The 21,258-nt window shown below is 43.7% G+C and overlaps 1 protein-coding gene across 1 annotated transcript; it reads right to left on the minus strand.

The window, feature by feature from the left end:
• Positions 1–16,350: 16,350 nt before the first annotated feature.
• LOC121082705 (S100 calcium binding protein P) lies at positions 16,351–20,711 on the minus strand. The gene is made up of 2 exons (XM_040582368.1): positions 20,129–20,711; positions 16,351–16,630 (listed from the first exon to the last, which is right to left on the minus strand). Exons 1-2 carry the CDS (start codon positions 20,264–20,266, stop codon positions 16,481–16,483), a joined length of 288 nt encoding a protein of 95 aa, XP_040438302.1. The 5' UTR covers positions 20,267–20,711; the 3' UTR covers positions 16,351–16,480.
• Between the last annotated feature and the right edge of the window lie 547 nt (positions 20,712–21,258).

The raw sequence follows: 21,258 nt of genomic DNA on the forward strand, positions 1-21,258 counted from the left end.
TAGAAAAAATGCCATGCAGCGAGTCCTCTTTTTAATCTGTTGTGCAGCTTCACGAATTGAAGACTCTTCGGTTTCTGTTCTCCATCAAAGACATTTCCCCCCTGCCCCCCACCCCAAGCTCCCAATCTCCCTCCTCCCTCCAGCAGCAGAAGTCATCACTGTGCCCATTGGGAGCTCTGCCCCTTCCCTGCTGCCCTCAGCCTGAGGGACCAGCTTGGGTTTTGTCTCTGGCCCCCAGATATGAGCATGCAGGGGATGTGACACACTTCCAGCACTTTTCAGACAATATTAAAAGATGGTGACTGGGTTTCTAGTGAATTAAGCTCAGCCTGTGAGCAGTCTACAGTTTGGATGCAATTACCTGGGCAAGGGCCACAGACACCTTGAGTTCTAGATTATAATACTGTGCAAACTTCTCCCAGATATTACTTTGCCAACATGAAGGATAATCGGTGTTTGTTTGTCAGGGTACCCTTTGACACACACATGGTGCTGCTAATTCAGGCTATATCAATGACTGTGATTGGCCCTGGAGCTGCTTTAAGAAGCTTCTCAGCTTGTGCAAGTTGTATTGTTCATTTGATTTCTTTATTTCTACAGCCCGCTTACAGGGAAATAAGTCTCAGTGAGGGGCACAGCAGGAGATATACAGAGCCCTCTTCCCTCCCTTTGAAAAGGGAGCTTCTTAGTTCAGAAGCTACAGCAGAAATCCCATAGGAGTGGGGACCTGGGAAGTCATCTCCTCCGTGGCCCTGTTACCCGGTGAGTGCAATGGCTTGGCTAATCTGTGCACCTGTATTTCTCTACCCCTGCAAAACCGGTCCTGAAAAAGCAAGTGTATGTGTGTTTCAGGGCAGAGGGATGGCAATGTGAAAAACCCCAGAAGCTTTAGATGGGAGAAGGGGTGGTCGGATGAATTACTGGGCTGGAGGGGAAAGGGAAACCCAGAAGAGCAGCAATTGATTCACACATAAATCAGCAGAGTCTGCTATCACCCAGCCAGATTACTGAATTAACCATCCTGAACCTGGCCAGTTTCCAAATTCTACATTGCAGATTCAGCTTATCTAATTAAATGCGTTTCAGATGCTTTGCTTCTCTGCCTGCCTCCCCAGAGTTATTTTGCAAAAAATGTAGGAAAAAGAGGCAGCTACCATTCACAGCACGAATCCCGATTCTGCAGTGCTTGGGAGTGCTGTGTAACCACCAGCCAATAATTAGTTAATAGATGCATTTATTAAATAGAAAAGCCAAGATTATATTCAAGGCAAGATATTTGTCATCTGTGTTTGAGGCTTGGCTGCAAATGTCATGTAAGGCTGCAGTTATTTCTGGTTACTCCTTTCAGGGAACAGCTCCATGTCCTCTAAAGCCAGGCAGCAGCCCCCAAAAGGCAGGGTGTACCTGGAAATTGTCTTAGCTTCTTTCTCATAGACACACCCCTCAACAGAAGGCATTATCTGAATAGCTTGAGTGAAAATTACTTTAAAAGCAGGTCACAACAGCCTGTGTAGATTCTATAGGGGTCTTACAGTGTGAGTAAATGCTCTCACCTGCCTTGGGCCAAATGGGAGCCCATGCACTGTGGGGAATGCAGGAAATTTTTTACATGACTGAGTGACAGTCCTTTTCCCAGGGTAGGGAGGGCTTGGCAGACCTCTATCCTCCATTAACTAGCTGACTCTGCAACCTGTATAATGGTTTGCTCTTGGCAGTATCTTCAGCAAAGCCCATGGATGTCCCTTGAACATCTGTGCCTCCACCAGCAGGGACCTGCACAAAGCTCCTCTTTTGCACTTCTGCATGGCCCCTTCACAGGCTCTCCAGAAATCGGGCTGGTACAGTGTCTTCTGAGGAAAGAAATATTCCACAGTTATGTTCTGCCAGGGGAAGAAGTATGGTCTTTAAATACAAAAGCAGATTTATTACATGAGAAAAATCCAGGGTGCATTTTGCCGGTATGTTTTTCATACTTTCTGATTTGGAGGGAAAATATTTTATTGCAGCAGCAGTTGCCAAGTCAACTGCTGTGTCCCAGCCATCACCGCAGAGGGGGGAACTTGCCACCTGGACGTGGGCACAGAGGCTGAGGGGAATGATAGCTTTTTTTAATCACGTATCACCGGCTCTAATATAGCCCAGGTTTTCAGCACTTATTTACAGGCTGGTTTGTGGCTCCCGTGACATTAGTCTGGATTTACTCCAGTTTTTAGTAGGCAAAAGCTCACATGTTTCACTATTTTGTTATTCTCTACCAGAAGGTCTGAAAAGGTGCTGAAAGTAGACTCCCAAATTACCGTGACATAGCCTGTGCATACTAGTGATGGGAAAAGTCTGGTCACCCCTTCCTCATTCCCTTGGAAAGAAGTCCTGGTCATTTGATCCCTGTATCCACTCTCAGGTTTCAGGATGTATTCACCAGGATTTCTGGTACAACCTCAACCAAGTGAAGTGCTTAAGAACATTTTTAAGCCCATGCCATAGTAGAAAAGCTTGGCTGGTATACCTATACCAGTTAATATTTGAGTTGCAATTTATACCATTAGGCGCAGGCAATTGCTGTTGTTTTACTGTCTGCCTTCTTATTTATGACCTTGTCCTCATACTCAGCACCAGAAATTCTTTCTCTAACTCTTCTATATATCAACCTGAAACAGCCTTTTAAAAATTTCTGTTCTCTTTTCTGTTGCCACAGCCTGGGTCTGTAAGAAGAAACCTCTTCCATTCCTTAATCACTGCAGGGTGTAAGTCCTGAGCCCTCCTGGGAGCTCCCCAAGTATTGATCTTTAGTATTTTTGCCTTAGTATCCTCGCTTCATTATTTCTTAGCACATGCATAGTAGGTGCATCATTGCCTCACCACTGCTGCTGCACTCATGTCTGCTGGCAGCAGCTCACCTGGAGCAGGTGAACTTGGCCCAGGAAAATGAGACAATTCAGTCCTTTTCCTCTGAGCTGGGATCCCAGAGTGACAAGGCCAGGTATGTCCTGCCAAGCATTCAGCAGCCACCATAGTTGTGTTACTCCTTGCATTTGGTGGAATATCATCATCACCAGCGACAATGGTGTGTTTTTTAAGGGTTCTGTCACCTGTCTGGATGAACTGAGGACAGAAATGGAGTGTGATCAGTGTCACTTATGGCTCTGATTAGGCCACTACCTTGATGCTACCAGTAAGCCATCCTAAATCTTCAGTTTACTAACTCCAGCATCTATAAGCGTGAGTATATCATTCTTCCACCTTTTACACAGAGGTGAAGAATTAAATTACTCCTTTTGCTTTAAAAAAAAAACAATCAGACTGTTTCCTTAAACTCCGTGATAATAATAAAAAAAGCACTAAGAATGAGAAACGTCAGATCTGATCTTCTCAATGTCTCTGAAAATCTCCTATACACGAACCAGGAGAATAAACTAAGAATTTGGTTTTATTCAACTCTTTTTAGCACTTAAGTTTGCACAGTATATATTGCTCTGCTTGCTTATTACTGGATATCTCCTTTCCCCTGACATATTATAGAAAGCAATACTATAAGCAGTAAAAGCATAGCACAACCTAGTCCTATCTGCTACTGGAGAAAAAAAGTTATCCTTGCCCCTAGAGTACAAGCTTTATCCTGAGGCTGGGATAACTGGGCTTGAGAGAGCCATATGAGAGGAGAAAAAAGGTACACAAAACAGCTGCATCTGTATCAGAACTGGTAGTACCCAAGTTTGCTTAACATTCTATTCTAATGTTTGGTTTTTTAGTGAGCACAGAAGCACAGATTTTTTTTTTTTTTTTAAATCACACAAACAGAGGGATTTAGATGATGGGCTCTATTTGGGAAAACAATCAGCTATTGCTCGAAGTAGGCATGTTTTTGCACTGTTCCAGCAGGTACCTGTTTGGGGAAAAAGACGTGTGTGCAATGCATATACCACAAAAGCATGAGTGTAGAGTCTGAGAATTAGGGCAAAAAGAGAAAGAGATCATGGATGGTTGGCCTTTCTGACTATAACAGTCACTTTAAGTCCTAGTTTCTCACTAATTGACAAAAGGGAAGAGAGCTTGAGGGAAAAGCTGAAGTAATCCATCAAGGTGTTGAGGGGCACAGCATCCAAAGAAGTCCTCTGTTCTGTAGTGGTGGGGCAAGCTTCTGCTTCGGGCTAGGACAGAAACACTGGGTTGACCCATGGGATGGCTGGGCAGAGAGTACAGCTGCTGAACAGCGAAGACACTCTTCTTCTTTCTGATTAATTTTACCATTCTGCTCTGAATATTAGAAAGTACATTTGCAACAGATGTTTCATGGGGAGAAACCTCTTTAATCCCTTCCTTCAGGCTAAATAGCTTTACAAAATCCTCCCCAGGGCTTTGATAACCCAGTAAAAATAACAGCTGAGCTACAGATGATCACTAATCTTGCTGTATGCGTTCGATCACAAAATGGATGGCCAGTAGTTTCTCACATGTAAGGAGTTTTTTGACTAGGTATGTCATAAGTTGCAGTTAAAAATCTCCAGATACAAATTAAGAAATTATAAGATTGACTATGTGCTTGGATCATCAAACATCAACCACTTCGAAGAACAGCAAGATGAATATAGGATCTACAGGAATAATTTCAGGGCTGGCAGAAGACTGAGTTAATGCCATTTAACAAGCAAAATATTACTCCATAAGGGTAGAAAAAAATGTACTTCTATGTCCCAAATTATATATTCATATTGGGATCTATTTTAAATGAATGCCTCTGTCACTGGGAGCAACAAGATCAGAGTTAGACCAACACTGAACAGTTTGGAAGATCTCAGCCCTGAAAACTGTTAAAAGACACATAAGAAACTAGAGACATACAATGAGAGATATTATTAACATTATCTTGCTGTACTGCCTGGAGGCCTAGGTCAGGAACTTGAACCTCCTTTGGGCTGGGCAGTATGCATAAATTAGAGCAGACCTCTTTAAATTAATACAAAATACTGGGTTTAGAGACTGTTACATATTAAGAAATATGGGGGGGGTTGTGCCTCCATCTATGCCTCTGCCATTCAGAACTAGTAATACCTTAAATAGAGGCTTTTTTTAGATGCAAAATTAGCAGTAGCACACAGTCTGCCAAGAGCCAGGTACAGATTAAACCACTGGCTTTAGGCTCCGGAGTCATATGGCTACACCAGCATCTAAATTGTTTCTAAACTTCGATTATTTTTAAAAAGGAAGTTCAGCTTTGTCTTTTTTTGCATTGAGCTTTGCTTTTCTATGTAGGTCAGTGGCCAGCCTGTTGCAGCAAATAGTCCTTGATCTTGCAGAAGACAGTATGGAAAGAAAATGAAGGCTCAGGACTTTGTTGGAGTGGTCTTGTTAAGTGGAGCCAAAACCTGTTGGCACAGCTACTAATTATAATTTTAATTCCTGGGCTTTTAGAAGGCCGAAGTCAGCAATGTCTCTGCTAACATTGCCTGTCTTTTGCAGAACCTCTCACATATCTTGAGGCCCTGTATTACTCCATGTGTCCTGAAGCATTTGCTTTCAGGGTTCTCCAGGGTGGACTGGGAAGACAGAGTCCACTCCTATCCGGAGTGTCAGGATAGAACTGACTGCAGGACAACAAGGCCACTGCCTTCAGTCCTTCAGCTGCTGGTTGTACATAGCACTTCTTCACCTGTGGCCTATGGAAATTAATGATTTGGTTTTATTTGGACAACAATGAAGGGGTTTGATCCTTCCTGCACAGAAAGTATGACTGCTGTCTTAGTTTAATGCCCTGAAAGGTGATCCTCCTCATCCCTATCCTCATCTCATCCCCATGCTCTCTAGAAAAGTCCTTTTTTCCACATCATCTTCTGCTGTCTTCCTGGCTGCTGCAGTGATTCCATCAGCTGCAGACTGTTCCTGGGGAAGAGGAAGATAAGCCCTAGACACCATATAGGAGAGCATGGAGGGGAGAAAAGGGGTACCAGTTCTCCTGGTGGTAGGTAGATGATGACAAAGGTGATGCAGAATCTCCTTGGGGAAGGAGGGGAGCAAAGGGCATGGACGATTCAGGTATTTGAGGGACAAAACCAAAGCAAAATGATTTTGCTAAGTACTGCAGAAGGGCAGGCACATCAGTGCAAGGTAGACGTACTCTGCAGATGATGTAAAACTTGCAGCATCCATCACAATGGGGTATTGCAGACTGAGGCATCATCACCAGCAAAGGTGGTTTTCAAAGAAAAGTAGATGTGGTCTCTGCATCTTACCTCAAGGTGATGCAGCAAAAAAGGACCTCCTTATCATTCACAATTTCATCTCGAAATACAGCCATAGGAATCTATTTTCTTTCTTTTATGCTGCTTCTCTGTCTTGGTCTTTTCTTTTCCTCTGCAAGCCCAACCTATTGTTCTCACTTGAGATCCAGAGCTGATGGCTTGTTTGCTTTCATTGTCAAGTATTGCTTTCTGTTTCATTGCTGTTATCCCTCATTTGTACTTTGAAACAAAGGCACTATGTAAATAGAGAACAAAAGATATCCTATAAGAAGGCATCTAAGGCTCTTTTGTGTGTTATGAATTGTCTTCTGTCACTCCATATTGTTGACCAATTGTGAAACTTAGTACTCATTGCTATCAACTGGAATTGGGGACGCAGCACTTTTTTCAAATCACTTTGAGGGCTTTTCCCAGCAAGAATGTTAATCCCCACACCTTTCTGCCAAGGTCCGCTTCTTGTCTGATGACCGCATATAAACATTCCTGTAGCCGGGCAGGAGGAGGGCCACCGCCTCTGGTCCCCAGATATAGCTCACATTTGATGCTGTTTGAAAAGATCATGTGGTTATAAAGTGTGACGCTTACCAGCTCTGTGCGTTCTCCTTTTCTTCTTATGTTCTTTTCTAGCTGTGCTTCAGTACTATGTACATTTTCAAAGGCCAAAACAACAAAAAAAGAAAAATTCAAGGGAAGTTTTTGCAAAAAAATAAAATTATTTTTGCAAAAAAATAAAATTAAAAAAAAGATATTGCAAAACAGCTAGACCTATTAGCTCTCCCCAGACAGTCTAAAACCCCAGTTTTCTGGTTTATTTTTACAATGCTATATGAAGCCCAAGTCTTTTAAAAAAAAGCAGCATAAGAAATACAGTAATAAGCTCCACAGGACAGTAAATACACTAATAATTGATTTATGTTTATTTGAAGATGATTCTTTCAAAGAACAGGTAGATTTTAGTAAAGGTAGAGATCACACCACCAGTTACAGAGCCCAGCAGCTAGTAGCCACTGCTAAAACCTTTGGTTTGAAGATGACCTCCTCGAGTTACAGAGAAGTCTTTGGAGGGGACAGCATGCAGCACTGCTGAGTCTCCATCCAGGCATGGGGCCAGTTCATAGCAGGCTCCAGACATCATCTCACAAGACAGCAGCCTTCCAGTGTGTCTTTTACTGCTCTGTATGTGATGGCTCTGCCTGCACTGACTTCTACAGAAAGCTTTTCCAAGCACATGTTGGATGTTTTAATCTCTGAGAGGCAAAGTATGAAAGTGGCCAAAATTTTGCTTTACAAAAGTAGAAACCTATGTCAAGCTACTTCCTCTTCCTATCATCTTGTCCAGACTCTCAAGGCCTCATCTGGGCAGTGGGTGGTGGGGGTGATACTTGTCTCCCCTTCCCATTTAGGGGTTAGCAGCCTTGCTCAATGTTTTCTGAGGCACACAGTTATCACTGCCTGCATGCTGCTGTTCACAACCGCATTCCTGATACCCCAGACTACAGGTCGAGAGATCCCCTGCATCTCTCTAAAGAGCCTTCCCACAGCTTTCCCGAGTGTATGAAACACTCCTGTGGAGGAGAATTTAATCTGAAAGTGGGATTGCAGGAGGAGAACCAAATGGACCCTGGACCTGCTTGGTGCAGGGAAGCACTGCACTCGTTATCACCCCCAAAATTATTAAACAGATATGCAAAGCTTTTGAACTGTCTCTTGAAGAGCCATCCTTTCCTAATCAAAGGTATCAGAGAAATTAAATTATTTGTCCTTCCGCTTCCATTAGCATTGAGCTCTGCAGAGGACAGGCTGCCCATAGAGAGATCTTTAGCTAATGCTTCTGCAGACAATATCCCACAGAAAGAAAGTTAACATTGCTTCGTTCTTATTGCTATAAAAACTGGGAGGACTGCAAAACCAAACCTAAAGCACAGCTTTGTTTTATCTGAACCCTGCTGCAAACCAGTCCATTAATAAAGTAATTGGGCATAGCCTGAGCAAATTGGAAGAAAACATTGCTTATATTCAGTTCCTAATGTGTTCATTCTCTGAGAGCTGAAAGACTGAGCTGCCACACAGCAGTGCAAGAGTTGGTAGAAAGGACTACGTTGTGCTGCCTGAACCGTGAGCCAAAATAGCAGCCGCCTCTGTCAAGAAGAGGACAGTTCTTTTACTTGATTTTGGGGGACTTAGCAGCAGCGAAATGCTTTGGCTTGTTATTTACAAAATACACCACAGAGCATCTTTCCACTGAAAAGCTCCTTCCTATTTGGGCAGGAAGAAAACAGGAAAAGGAGGGGAAATGTGGAAAGCAGGGTAAAACAAGGATACAGCTCAAATAGAGCTGGGGGAAAGGGCCCTTTTCTGCAGTCTGCCTCACCCCGCTGCACTGCCTTGGCTTTATCCTGCCCTTTGTTATCTTCCCTGCCTCTCCAGCTCGTGGAGATGAGGCAATGTGCCTGCAGAGTCTGCTAGCAAGGGCAGACTGTCAGCGAGGATCTGCTGCTGCCTCGTGATGTGAGAAAGCCGACAGTCTTCGTACTGAAAGACCAGTAGGGCAGTAGCTGGGCTTGTAAGAATTGCACTTACTCTGGCCAAAACTGGACTAAAATCCTCCTGCCTCTGAGGTGGTGGCTGGGAACAACACCAGCCTAAGAAGTGAGAGGCTTTCAGCATCCCTGTGAATTTGGAGTGTAAGGTGGCACTTGGCCGCGCACCCAGCTCTGTGTTCAGACCACATATTCTGCAGTAGTGAAATCAAGCAACAGCCCCAAGTTAACTCTAGAAGGTGCTTTCCAGCACCTTAAAACTGCAGCTTTGGGCTTTCCCTTTCTCCCAGCCCCAGCTGCAGGCTGAGCCCCAGGTAAGGCATGCATCTTTGCCTGTGACTACAGGGCTCTCAGAGACCAACTAGCATCATCCCTGATATACTTGGGATTTATTTTTTTATTATTATTTATTACAATATATAATATATTATAATATATATTATTATAAAATATATAATATTATTCTATTCTATCATTTCCAGCTCTCCTATAGCTGCATCTCTGGGCTTTCTCTTTCTCTCACCTGTTTCCTTTGGGATATCAGCAATGGGGAGGAAGAAGTTGTTCTTGTCATGGGAGATTAAATATTCATTTCAGACAGGCCTCTTAGTACCTGCAGAAAAAGCAGCAGAGGGCACAGGGTCTTTGCCCTTTTACCTGTTCTGCAGGTTTTACTGATTGGCCTTTTAAACCTATTAACTTGACACTAACAGAGGAAATCTCATGGAAAGTATGGGGAGACTGAACTGTCTAAGGTCAGCATAGGTAAGGAAGTTAATTTAAATACACAAAATTTACTTTTGTGATGTATTGGTGGCTTCCAGAACATCTTCATCCAAAGCTACTTGGTCAAAGCATCACAGACTTAAATTACAGAGTAGGGTTTGCAAATGAAGAGAAAGAAGGGAGCTATAATCACTACAGCTAGGTTTTCACGGCACTAAGAGAGAATAAATATTTGAACATTAAAATGCTTCCAAAGCAAACTCACCATCCTGGGATTCCAAACCATCAGATTTTAACCCTACAATGGAGCAAGGCTAAAACCGTGGCAGTTATCTGCAGGTTGCTTCAGTCTCTCTGTGCTTGTACTTAGGTCCGGGAGAGGAAGTTCCTGGCTCCTGCAGCACATTGCTGCTCAGCTTTTTTACCCATTTCTTTTCAGGAACGTTTTGTTCTTTCTGATTGCAACAATGAATAGCTACCTAATACTTTAGAGACCTACTTCTGCCTGTCATAAAACAAAAGAAAATGATATAGGCAATTGCATCTAAATAGGAAGCTATAAAATTACGAGGAAAAAGGAAATCAGTACATTTATTTGGATATAATGGAAAGGTTTACTAGGCAAAATCTACTACTAATTACTAGTCTAAATTACTATTTATAGAATATTCTGGTGCCTAGTCCTGCAGCAAAGTATGGTATGTGCACCTATTGAGAGCAGCAGAGCTGTGTCCTTAAAAAACCAAATTTTTCTTTCCTTTCAAATGATGAGCAGCTTCCAGAATGGAGCTGTGACCCAGAGGTTTTCATGTTGGTACAGGAGTAAAAAAGAACCATATTGACTAGGAAGGCAAAAAAAAGGAATGAGTCTGGGGGAGAAAATGGCCTGGAAAAGCTGTACAAAAGCGTAGTCAATTAGCTGCTGGAATGACTAATTTCCAGGTGGGTGGATCTGAGCAGACTGCAGAAACCTGTGCTAAGCCCCAAGGCCCTGCTCCCAGTGCATGGGGAAGGTATCTCAGAAGGGGACCCAAAAGCACAAACCCGTCTGCTGGGGATCTGCATGCACACAGGCAGCAGGTGGTGTCCCAGAGGACACAGGACAAGCTCCGAACCTCACCTGGGCTGCAGCTTTGAACCCTCCTTAGCAAAATAGAGATCTCAGTCCTTCCCTCCAGGTACCTGAGTAGGAGGCAGATTTTTTGGTGTGGGTTTTTTTGGTTGTTTTGTTTGTTTGTTTGTTTGTTTTCATTTAAGAGCTTTGCCAAGCACTGCTGAGTGGTTAGGGTGGGGGAGCTGTGCCAGCAGGGCTTCCAGTCTGCTGGTGATGGGCTGAGCATCCACCTGCCATTTCACACCATTTTACAGGGAGGAGGAGGACATTACAGGAAGAGGGTGAGGAGGATGATGAGGAAGGGGACGAGGACAAGAAGAAAGAGGAGATGCTCCTTCTTCTCTGCTGAGACCTTTTCAGCCTGTTGCAGAGAATGTGGTCCAAGAGAGAGGACCAAAGCAGCGACCATAGCTCTGCCATTCAATGGCCTGGGCGCTCGCCTGTCAAAGGGTATCTTTTTAGTTATGCCAGCTCTGGTTTTTGTATTAAATAGTTATTAACTAAAATATAAAACCTGCCCTTACAGTGTATCTGGGACACAGACACCTGCACTACCAGCTTGTGCTCTATCTACCAGACTACAGACATGTGCTACTTCTCATGCACCCTTTTCCAGGCCTCCTCAGCCTCACCGGTCCCTGACACGACGGAGGGAGCTGGTGGCGGGTTCCCTGGACCTCCTGCTACCCCAGCTCCTGCTACGTAGCACACTGAGCTGGTGTGTGGGGGTTTCAGCTGAGGAAAGGTTTGAATGCTATTTCCCAGCTCCTACAGGAGCGTTTCACGGTAAGACTGTTGCATAAAAGATAGGTAACATCTCCTCCTCCTCCTCTACCCACCTTTTATAAGGAAACCAGCAGCTAAAATGTATTTTGTAAGGAGTTTGGTCTTGGCACTGGAGGTCAAGCGTTGAAGGTGCACATTGTTAGCATGGGATGCTCGGAGGGCTTGTAGGGAGAAATGTCCAGTTTCCAGCCCCAAACTGGGTTTACTGGGGAGATGAACGCTATGTTTGGCTGGGTGAACTGTTTTTTAACATGAGCCCCAGTGAACCTGAAAGGTAAAATAATGAGGAACCTTTTGAGTTAAAACCTCAATGTAAGTGACCACAAGTGACTTCAGGGTTAGGTAACATTATTCCTATTTTCTCCTGTATATACACTCAGAAACAAGGTTTCAATGTGACATTTTAAAAACTGAAGAGCCTTAACAGTATCCCACCACTTTTCAAAATGGCAACTATAGATGCTGGAGTACCTTAATCTGTAGAAGGTATCTACTGTTAATACAAATTTATTTTTTCTGTGTAACAAAAATACCTGCTGGCTGCTTTGCTGCTTAGCTGACTTTCTGACCTCTGTCTTTAAGCCTTCCCTAATTTGAAACTCATCACAGGTTATGATTTCCTATATCATTGTTCTCTGGTGATATCCATTCCCATATCTTTTATTTTCTGTTGACATAACTAAGTCAAACATGCACTGTCTGCAATTGTTAGCTCATATTTGCTGAGCTGTTCTTTGTCCTGTCTTTTCCTTTCTCTTACGGCTGCCTATACTGTTTCTTATACTATCTTATCCTACATAGTACATTTAGGCCTAAGAACTGAGGTTAAATGGTAGGTATAAAACCAGGTCTAGCATCTCTGCAGCTCAAACCTTGAGTAACAAAAGTTTACCTGGGGAATGAAATATACGGTATATTCTGGGTAAACTGTGGGTTCATAGTGAAGACTAGTAACATTGGGGAAGAAAATTAACAGATTGAAAGATACTAAAGTGATTCTTCTCAAATGCTTTTAGGTTAAATAATATATTCTGAAAAGTCATTTTTGTTCTATGGTAAGGTGGGAGCTATATGTTAATTTCTTTTATTCCTGGATCATTTTGTCTCTGAGGTGTCATCAGTTGAATTTTCAGTACTACATTGAAATGAATATTCATCACCGAGTTACAGCTTTTGAAAGATCTGCAGGGAAAAAGAAAAAAAAAAAAACCAAACCACCACCAACCACCACAGTGAAACACCTTTTCTTCCTCCTTTCTACAGCTCTGAACATGCACAGCTCCCTCTGGTTAGCAAACCAGCACACAGCATCCCTGTGCTCCTGGGCACGGTCTCTGAGCTCTTCTGGTGTCCCCACAGGTACCAGTGGGACCAGGGAGCCTACCGAGAGTTCAACACAAGTGTAAGAGTTTGCACGGTTGGGACCTGCAGGAACAACGAGAAAAATAACATTGCACTGGTTTCATGGCACACTTGAGCTGGTGGCACGAGTAATGGCTCAGGTACTCCTTCGTGGAAGCGAAGATGCTGGAGCTCATCACAGCTGGTTGTTACCCTTTGGAAGGTGGAGCGGTGACAAAGCAGCTTCAGGCTGCTGTGAGCAGAACTGCAGATAAGCAGTGTAAACTGAGTCTTCAAGCACCCTACAAGTGCAGAAAAAAACCTGCACAATATCAGGAAAACGGGCAAAATGGCATTACAGAATAAGTGAAATTGTGTGGGTATCAGACACCAGGCCCTGGAAGTTTAGGTATTAAAGGTGAAACATGGGGTAAATTACAGCTTTTACCGCTGAATAGCATGGTTTTAAAAATCCAATAGATAAAATGGAGTGACTAAAATAAGGTGGTGCTCTTGGCTGACCTCCTTAAGAGGTATGTTTTAAAAGACATCTCAATGTGGTGTAGAATGATACTACAATAAATTGCACAAAGGATTTGCTACAAACAAGGGGAAACTCACAAGGGTGAGTCTGGGATGGTGCAGCTAAACCCTACTGAAAGCCCAAGAGACAGAGCCTCTGTGTGGCCCTCGGCTCCTGCTGCTCCCACTGCAACCAGTGAAATGCTGTCGATGGCACATGCACTATTTATTTAGAAACAAAATTGCCATGACGTTAAGAACACTGCTGATTTTGTTAAAAATCTTAACACAAATTCTTTATGTTCTGTCTCAATAATGATAGATGGAATTTTGGGCTCAGTGGGTAATAAAAAGGCTGCATTTAGTGCCACACAGTGGTAAAAAGAAATAATTTCAGTGAGGATGGGTATTACAAAGCAATGCAGAGGAAACCTTTTAGATGCTAATGGAAAAGGAAAAGGAAAAATACATTTCAAAAAAATTAGGACACCCCAATCAATCGGTGGCAGGTGTCACCTAAATTTCCTCACCTGAGATGGTTTATACCACTAGCTAGCTGGGTAGACAATATATTAAATTTACCTCTGTAATTTATAATCAACTTCCTTTGCAATAAGGAGAACACTTTTCTCATTTATAGCCTTGACAAAACAGTGAGTGATGTGATACTGGAATCTGCCAGCCCTGGCAAGTGATGAGCTGCACAGCAGCCATCGGGCAGGGGCATACTGGATTAGAGCTGTAAAGGTATCTCAAACAACCGAAATAATATGGAGTAATCTCTGAAAAAAAGGCTAATTTGGGAAGAATTTTGCACATCTTCATGACTAGTAGGTAGTGCAGAGAAATATTACTGTTGTACTACTGTTGCCCATACAGCAAGTCATGTTACTTATGCAAGCGTAATATCTGTGATGCAGTCCATCTCCAGCCACCCAGGAACTCAGCAGCCCTCTGAGTGTTGTTCAGCACGACTGTGTGCCACAGGGATTTGGGGACTAGAAGTCAGACCCTCACTCAAAATGGTGGGTTGCAAGAGCTCAGTCTGTAGCAGTGCTGGAGTGGGGACAAATCCCTGCTGTCCCTTTTGGCAGGGGACAGCCATGCTCACGCACACACATAAACATGCTTCCTCATTTTTGAGCGATCTCTTGCACACACCGATACTGGTTTGTGAAGTCTGTCAGAGAATGAGAATAACTGATCATTTCTTTGTTGTAGGTCTGTGCTCAACTGGGAAGCTGTCCTCAGCAAGGTGCCAGGGAGAAGGCATGAACGTGGGCAGCACTCACTAGTTTTTGGTTGCGTGTTAAGCATGGTCTGTGACCGCAGGCTAACAGCACCTGTTGCAGTGCCATTTGCAGCTGCACCAGTGGCTGCTTTGACTCACAGCAGTTGTGGCTCTAACGCTTTTTGGGTGGGGGATCCCTCCGTGGGTGTCTGTGCCAGGTGCAGTGCTGGTGTGTACACCAGCCACGTGTAGTGTGGGGGGGATGGGAGACTCTGAAGACTTACTGGGGCTGGACAACCCTGGTGAGGACACAGCCACATTCACCAAGCAGTGCCTGGCCCCTGGATTGCGGTTGCTGGATCTGACGCAACAGTGTCAGGGCACAGAAGAGCCTTTCCCAAAGCGGCTGGCAGTCACGTCCATTAAAGTGCGTTGGGGTGCTGTGCTCTTGGTATTAGCAATAAAGTTTTAAGTGGTGTTTAGTTGGTACAGCTAAACCAAGGGACCGAAGGTGGCTAGATAAAAGGACACCTGTAATGATTAAAACAGGCTGAAGTAATCTAATGAGCCCAAACTTTTCCCAGCAGGTTTCCCAGAAGATCACGCACTTAAACATGTGTGATCATACACAGCTATGAATGGGTCAGATCTGTGGTTTAACTTCAGACTCAGAAAACACGGTGACACTAAGATCTTGTTCCAGCTCCAGGTACACAACTGTGGTCACTTAGCTCATTGTACCAGGCTTCAGGAGGAAGAGGAAAATGTTTTTGCAGTTAAAGCAGTGCTTTGCACCTACAGAGCCCTTGTTCGTACATCTGCCGTGCTGGACGATCTGCCGGGGCCTCCAGTCGGAGCTGGAGCGCTGCGAAGCAGAGGCGTGCAGCTGCACAGGGAGCTGCGGCACCTCTACCTGCACAGCACGTTTGTGCCTGCAGCAGCACAGGGAATGACTTGGCTCTTGGCATAAGATAGGAATAGCACCAAACGGGGCTGTTCTGAAGACAAAGGAACTAAAATGGATGTTTTTGCAGTCCGGACTGGGATGCTCACCTGCAAAGTGCTTCAGACTACAGATTGATTCAGTCTTGCTCCAGCTGCAGAGTCACAGCTGCTGTCTGTTGCCTGCTCCGCTGAAAGCAAGCTCTTCCACTTCTCTGCACAGACATTTTTCAGGTAAAGAAGCAATAATTGCTGCCATTAGCCTTGTTTCAGGCAAAAATATTATGACTTGCTATTTGAGAGGGTATTTAAATTTGTTTTAAATAAAATGGTTATAGTGTACAACCCTACCTACCTTGCCAATGGTGCAGCAATATCATTATACTGGTACAGAAGCCTTCTCATGTTATAGAAAGTAAATATATGTGAGCTGGGTGAAATGGTTCACCAGCGCATAAAACTGCACAGAATCCTCCATGCAGTGGAAAAAAAAAAAAAAAAAAAGTGTTTGGGTTTGCTATGTCTTTTTAACCAAGAAGGATCCTACATGGCAGCCCTGCAACAACTGCACAGGTGAGAGCACTAAACAGGCTGGATGGCTGCCCAGGGGAGCTGGATCCCATCCAGCCCTGGTGGCACACACATGGATTTAGGCTGCAGCCTTTGTCAGCTGAAGCTCAACAGGCTGCATCCCAGAGATGGTGTGTAAAAGCAGCCTCTAGCTGATTCCTGGCTCTAGCAGCACTTACCCTTGTGCATCCTCTGCACTGAGATGAATATTGAGACTTTTGGTTAAGAACAGAATTTAAAAAAGCAGAGAAAGAGAGAAACTACTCAATGTGAGTTAGTAGGAGCTGTTAAACCCAGGTTTTTCCACAAAGGAGCAGAAATTAACATTCAAGACAGGGAATTAAGCACAGTAGGATTTATTTTTACAGCCCAGCATGCTTGTAAACTGCATGGCAGCACATGGAAGGAGCGAAGAGATCCATACCACGAGCATATGGAACACAGGCAAAGGCTTCTGAGAGCGTTTTGACAATTACTTGGCTGCTTTCTGCTCAAAATATTTGTGACAGCAGCAAGTCAGAGTGGCCACAAAGATGACAAATTCCTTGAAGTCTATTTGAGAATCACCGTTTTCATCCAGGTTCTTGAAGACTTTATCAATAGCATCCTTGTCCTTCGCTGACTGCAAAAGGAAAAGAGCAGATTGAAGTGAGAGGTGGCACAAGCCCCCATGCAGCAGCATCATTGCCTGCACCCTGGACAAGGCCTGGTGGGGCTCCGAGCCCTCGCCGAGGCCAGGTGTGTGTGTCTGGGGGCTGTGAGGCTGGCACCAGCTCGGGTGCATTGTACCTTTCTGTGGGGGATTGCAATCGAGTTGCTTTTGGGGGGATGATGGAGGTGTAACGGTTCCTGCACGCAGCCCCGCTGTTAGCCTGCCTAGCGTAACAGGTTATCATGTTTCTGTTAGTGAAACCTTTTGGTTTTTTTTCTTCTCTTTGCATGCTTTATGCATTAAAATCTCTGGGTATCAAGCCATGAGTTCCTTCGAACTGTATTTGGCTGAGACAACTGCTCAGCGCCCGGTGTGGGACGTGGGGCTGCTGTACCTCCACCTCCCCATCTCGGTGGGAGCTACCTGTTTCCTTCTCCAGCTGCCTGGAAAACACACCCTTCCCATGGGAACTCATGCTGCTGATGGCCTCAGGCCCAGGCTGGGGGCTCTGGGTGACAGCAGGACCAGGGATGAGTCCCAGCATCCTCATGGCATGGGCGCAGACCCACATCTGCCCACCACCTGCACAGCGGCAGTGAGCACAGCAGACCCCGGCCCTGAAAGCATGTGCTTCTGGGTTTATTACACGTGAGAGCTGTGGTCATGCACCAGCATGGAAAGGCATGTTTTCTAAGTTTAAAACAACGTGTCATAATTAAAGCTGTGTAATGCGAAGCCCTGAGGACATCACCCAGCTGAGCTGAATGCCACACATTCCCCATCTGCTCCTTCGGAAAGGCTCGGCTGGAGCTTGGGCAGTTTGCAGTTTTGCAAAGCAATGCTTTCCTGGAGCAAATGTCAAATTTAAGCTTCATTAAATACCGCCACCCCAGCAAAGATGCAAACAGCCTCAAAAGTGCTTTCAGAGCTGCCTCTGGCCTCGGTGCCCAGCACAAGCTGCTCGCAGGAGCCAACATCTGGGGAGGCAGCTCCTGAAGCAAGCATGATGCTAAGCTTCAGTTACGGCAGCGAAAAATAGCAGAACTATCTTTCTAAGTTGTCATAATTCTGATGGACTGAATGAACCAGTACAACTCGATACTGATGCTAAGCAAGGCACCATCCAAGTAAAAATAGTTTTTTAAAAGATTTTTTGCCAAAAAATATATATGAAAAAGTAGGTTTTCTCTAAAGTAGCTTACAGGAGGGCTTTCTGGCTGGAGTCCTGGCACTGATTATCTCCAGTGATTTTAGAAAACGCAGTTTTAAAAATAAGCAGGTGATGGCAGTAGAGACTTATCCAATATAGGAAACAACCCTGTGGATTTTGTTGACTCTAAACAAAAAATAAATCTGGTATTATACGAGATAGGCATTATATAAACTTTTGAAAAATTTCCACACATTTACAATAATTACTACCTTAATTGAAATCTGAAAGCACTTCTTGATCATGTTCTAATTAAATTTCTCATTCTGTGATTTCATGTTTCACTTTAAATATAGGCACGTTTAAAATCACTAAAAATTGAACCAGTTCCCTAGATTTGAGTGATGAATATGTCTGGAATGTTTTGTTCCTTTTCACTTTGCAAATTACAATCCTTTTTAATTTTTTAAGCAAATATTTAAAATTATTTAGTGAAACAGAAGAACTAGTTTTAGCCTCTGAATTACTTCTGAAATGCACACTTGGGAATTATTTTTTGGAAACTCTTTATAACTGAGTCCAGTCCTTCAGTCCTACGGTATGGATTTATTCCTGCCTCTAACTGATTCAGGCCCTTTCCAGACAGTTGTGAGCTGTGTCAGCAATAACCAATTTTAAGGCCAGAAATATACATGAGTATTTGAAAGACTCTGTTTCCTAGAACATTGTTACAAATAAAAAAATATCAATATAAATGTTAGGAATAGGCAGATTAAACTTTTTTTTCTGAAATCAGACTAATGTTCTCAGTTTCTTTCTTGCGGTTATTAGTCTGCAAGTCAGGACATTTTTGGTTTAAATTCAAGTAACGGCATAAATTGTTTTTTTGTGCTTTTGGGGTTTTGTTTATTTTTTTCTTTTTAGAATAGGTAAAATGGGAAAGAGATGGAGACTAGAACATAAGAGGACATGCAGCTAATTATCTTCCTAGAAAATTTGAGTTTTCCCAGCAGTTTCAGAAGAGAAGTAGAGCCAATGTGGGGAACTGGAAAAGGTGGTGCCTGGCCAGTAAACGTAGTCAGAAATGAACTTTAGCGCATCGTCCCATTTGGCTGCTGTCTAGCACAGTGGCTCCCCAGCCTTACATAGACCAAATGTCAAGCTTCTGGGGGATTTCCATGTGCCCTGAGAACTGAGGTTTTGTTGTGGGTGTTTCCTATAGGTAACACACATCTCCATGGTCAGGAGGAACAGGATGCTTCCTGTGGTGCTGTTGGGTCACAACCACTAATGTGTTTTACAGAGTTTTTTTCAGAGATATTTTCCTCTATTCCCCCAGAGCCATCCAGGTTCTCATTCTGAGTATTGCATCTGCGTTTCATTTCTGAACTGTAAACCCAGTAGGCGTGGGTTTCAAACAGTGATTTCATATAGCTTGCATAGAAACATATTTATTTGTATCAAGTGCCCTGAAATGGTTGTTAAAAAATTGAATTATCCGGGATACAAAAAGTGGTAGCCACATTTGGAACATTTGGTTCTAGCCTTTTGCATTCAAGAACAATAGCTGTACATCTAGATAAACATTGCTCCTGTGTGGAAAGAACAAGACATTTAAAGGTGTTTTCTGGATTTTTAGTGAAGGGAAGCAGATAAAAAAAATTGAAAATGAAAAGCGTTTTGTCTCCCAGGCAGCTAAACACTGGAGTATTTACTGTAAGATGTTAAGCATTTTGAAGACCTGCTAAGAGTTACTGTTTATATATATATAACCTACTTAAATGCACCTGATGATCACATACAAATCTATGTTGTAAAATACTTTTTCAGGACTTTCTTTTAGTATTAAAGACAAATGCAAACCTGTTCATACTGAGTTCATCTGTTTTTCTCATTTATGCATAAATCTGATGAGCATACTGAGTATGTAGTTTAAATTCCTAGAGAAAGTAAGTGTATAATTATTTGCAATCAAGATCTTCAATTGGCAACAACACAACTACCTTCACAGCAGTTGTGACATGATGTGAGCTGATAAATCTAGGGATAAACAGAAGTAGGTGAATTCTGAAGGTGAAACCCAGTCTATTTCAAAGCCGTTGTCCTGAAAACTCGACCAATGAGTGTGCTGAACAGGGAATGGCCCTGAATATTAGAATCAGTTTCACACAGCATACGCAAAGCCTTTTTTATTCATTTCTTTTCTACACACAGTTGCGTATTTCCAGATGTAATTTCCCCTATAATGCACTAAAAGCTGTATCTGCAGGCAGCCCTTACATCAGCTACACAGAAATGATACCGTGCTGTTCTCTTACCGAGAGGAAGTTTGGGAGCTCTTTTTCCAGAAGCATCTTTAGTTCTGCTTTGGTGAGGGTTTGCCTGTTGCCATCAGCCTTTGCATATTTGTCAAAGACAGCAATGGTCATTCCCATCGCGGTTTCCAGCTGAGACATGTTGCTGCTGGAGTCTGGCTTTCTTCTGAACAGTAACAGCCTCAGGGCTCTCTCAGAGGATGGTGACTGGTCTTATTCTGGGATCCTTTATGCAACTGTCCATCCAATCAATGGTTGCACACCAGAGGGACAGTTATGCCTTAGCAAACATCCGTATCTGAGCGCTGCTTGGAGTACATGCCTCTGTGCTGACAGCTATTCAAAACTCAAGCTTTATCACTCTGGTGTGGCTGGTAGAACCAGTTGCTCACCAGTAGAAAACAGCCTCTCCTTCAAGATACACAGTGTGCCCAACGAAAATCAGATTTTGGTACTGGCTGTTTGCTCAAGAAGCAGATTTGTTCCTTCAGATATCCCCATCTGAGCAGGGAGTGGATAGCCCAGCTTCAGCAGAGTATCTGCTAGCTTGCTCAGGAGGAAGGGAAACATCTCCTTCCTCACTGCCGCAGGGGCTCTGCGTGGTGCTGCCTGTGCTGAGCCCAGAGCAGGCACAGACTGCCCTCTCTGCCATGCAGAGGACCTTGTTGCAGACCAGATGGCTCACTAGCACACACTGGGGTTGAAACTCACTGGATAAAAAGTAGAGGTCTGCCGTGCAGAGGGCTTAGTCCCCCTGGGTTTGCACTCCCTCCATAGTGGATATCTGAAACAGGTCTGATAAACCAGCTTCTCTCCAGGGCTGGTAAAGCAAGCCTTGCAGATCTGCTACACAAAGAACTTGCTCAGATGAGGATATCTGATGGAATAAATCTGATAGCTCGAGCAAACAGCCAGTAGCAAAGTCCACCTTGATCTGCAGTGAAATAAATTGTTATCGACCCTACGCAGCATCAAACCGTGCAATAAAATGGGCTGTACTGAAACCAAAAGGTCACTTTGAAATCCTGTGGTCCTCTGTGGCTGTTGATGAACTTTGTGATTTGCTTGAAAACTGTGGTCCCTCACCATTAAAACACCAGGGACACTGGGACCCATACCTACTCACAAGAGAG

The sequence above is a fragment of the Falco naumanni genome, chromosome 1, assembly GCF_017639655.2.
Source record: "Falco naumanni isolate bFalNau1 chromosome 1, bFalNau1.pat, whole genome shotgun sequence".
NCBI lineage: Eukaryota > Metazoa > Chordata > Aves > Falconiformes > Falconidae > Falco > Falco naumanni.

What these genes read in the sequence shown, in the direction of transcription:
- LOC121082705 (XM_040582368.1), bottom strand. Translation starts at nt 20,266, where the DNA reads ATGTCTCAGCTGGAAACCGCGATGGGAATGACCATTGCTGTCTTTGAC. An exon ending in AGCTCCCAAACTTCCTCTCG is followed by an intron (nt 16,631 to 20,128) that starts GTAAGAGAACAG and finishes TTCCTTTTGCAG; the next exon opens with TCAGCGAAGGACAAGGATGC.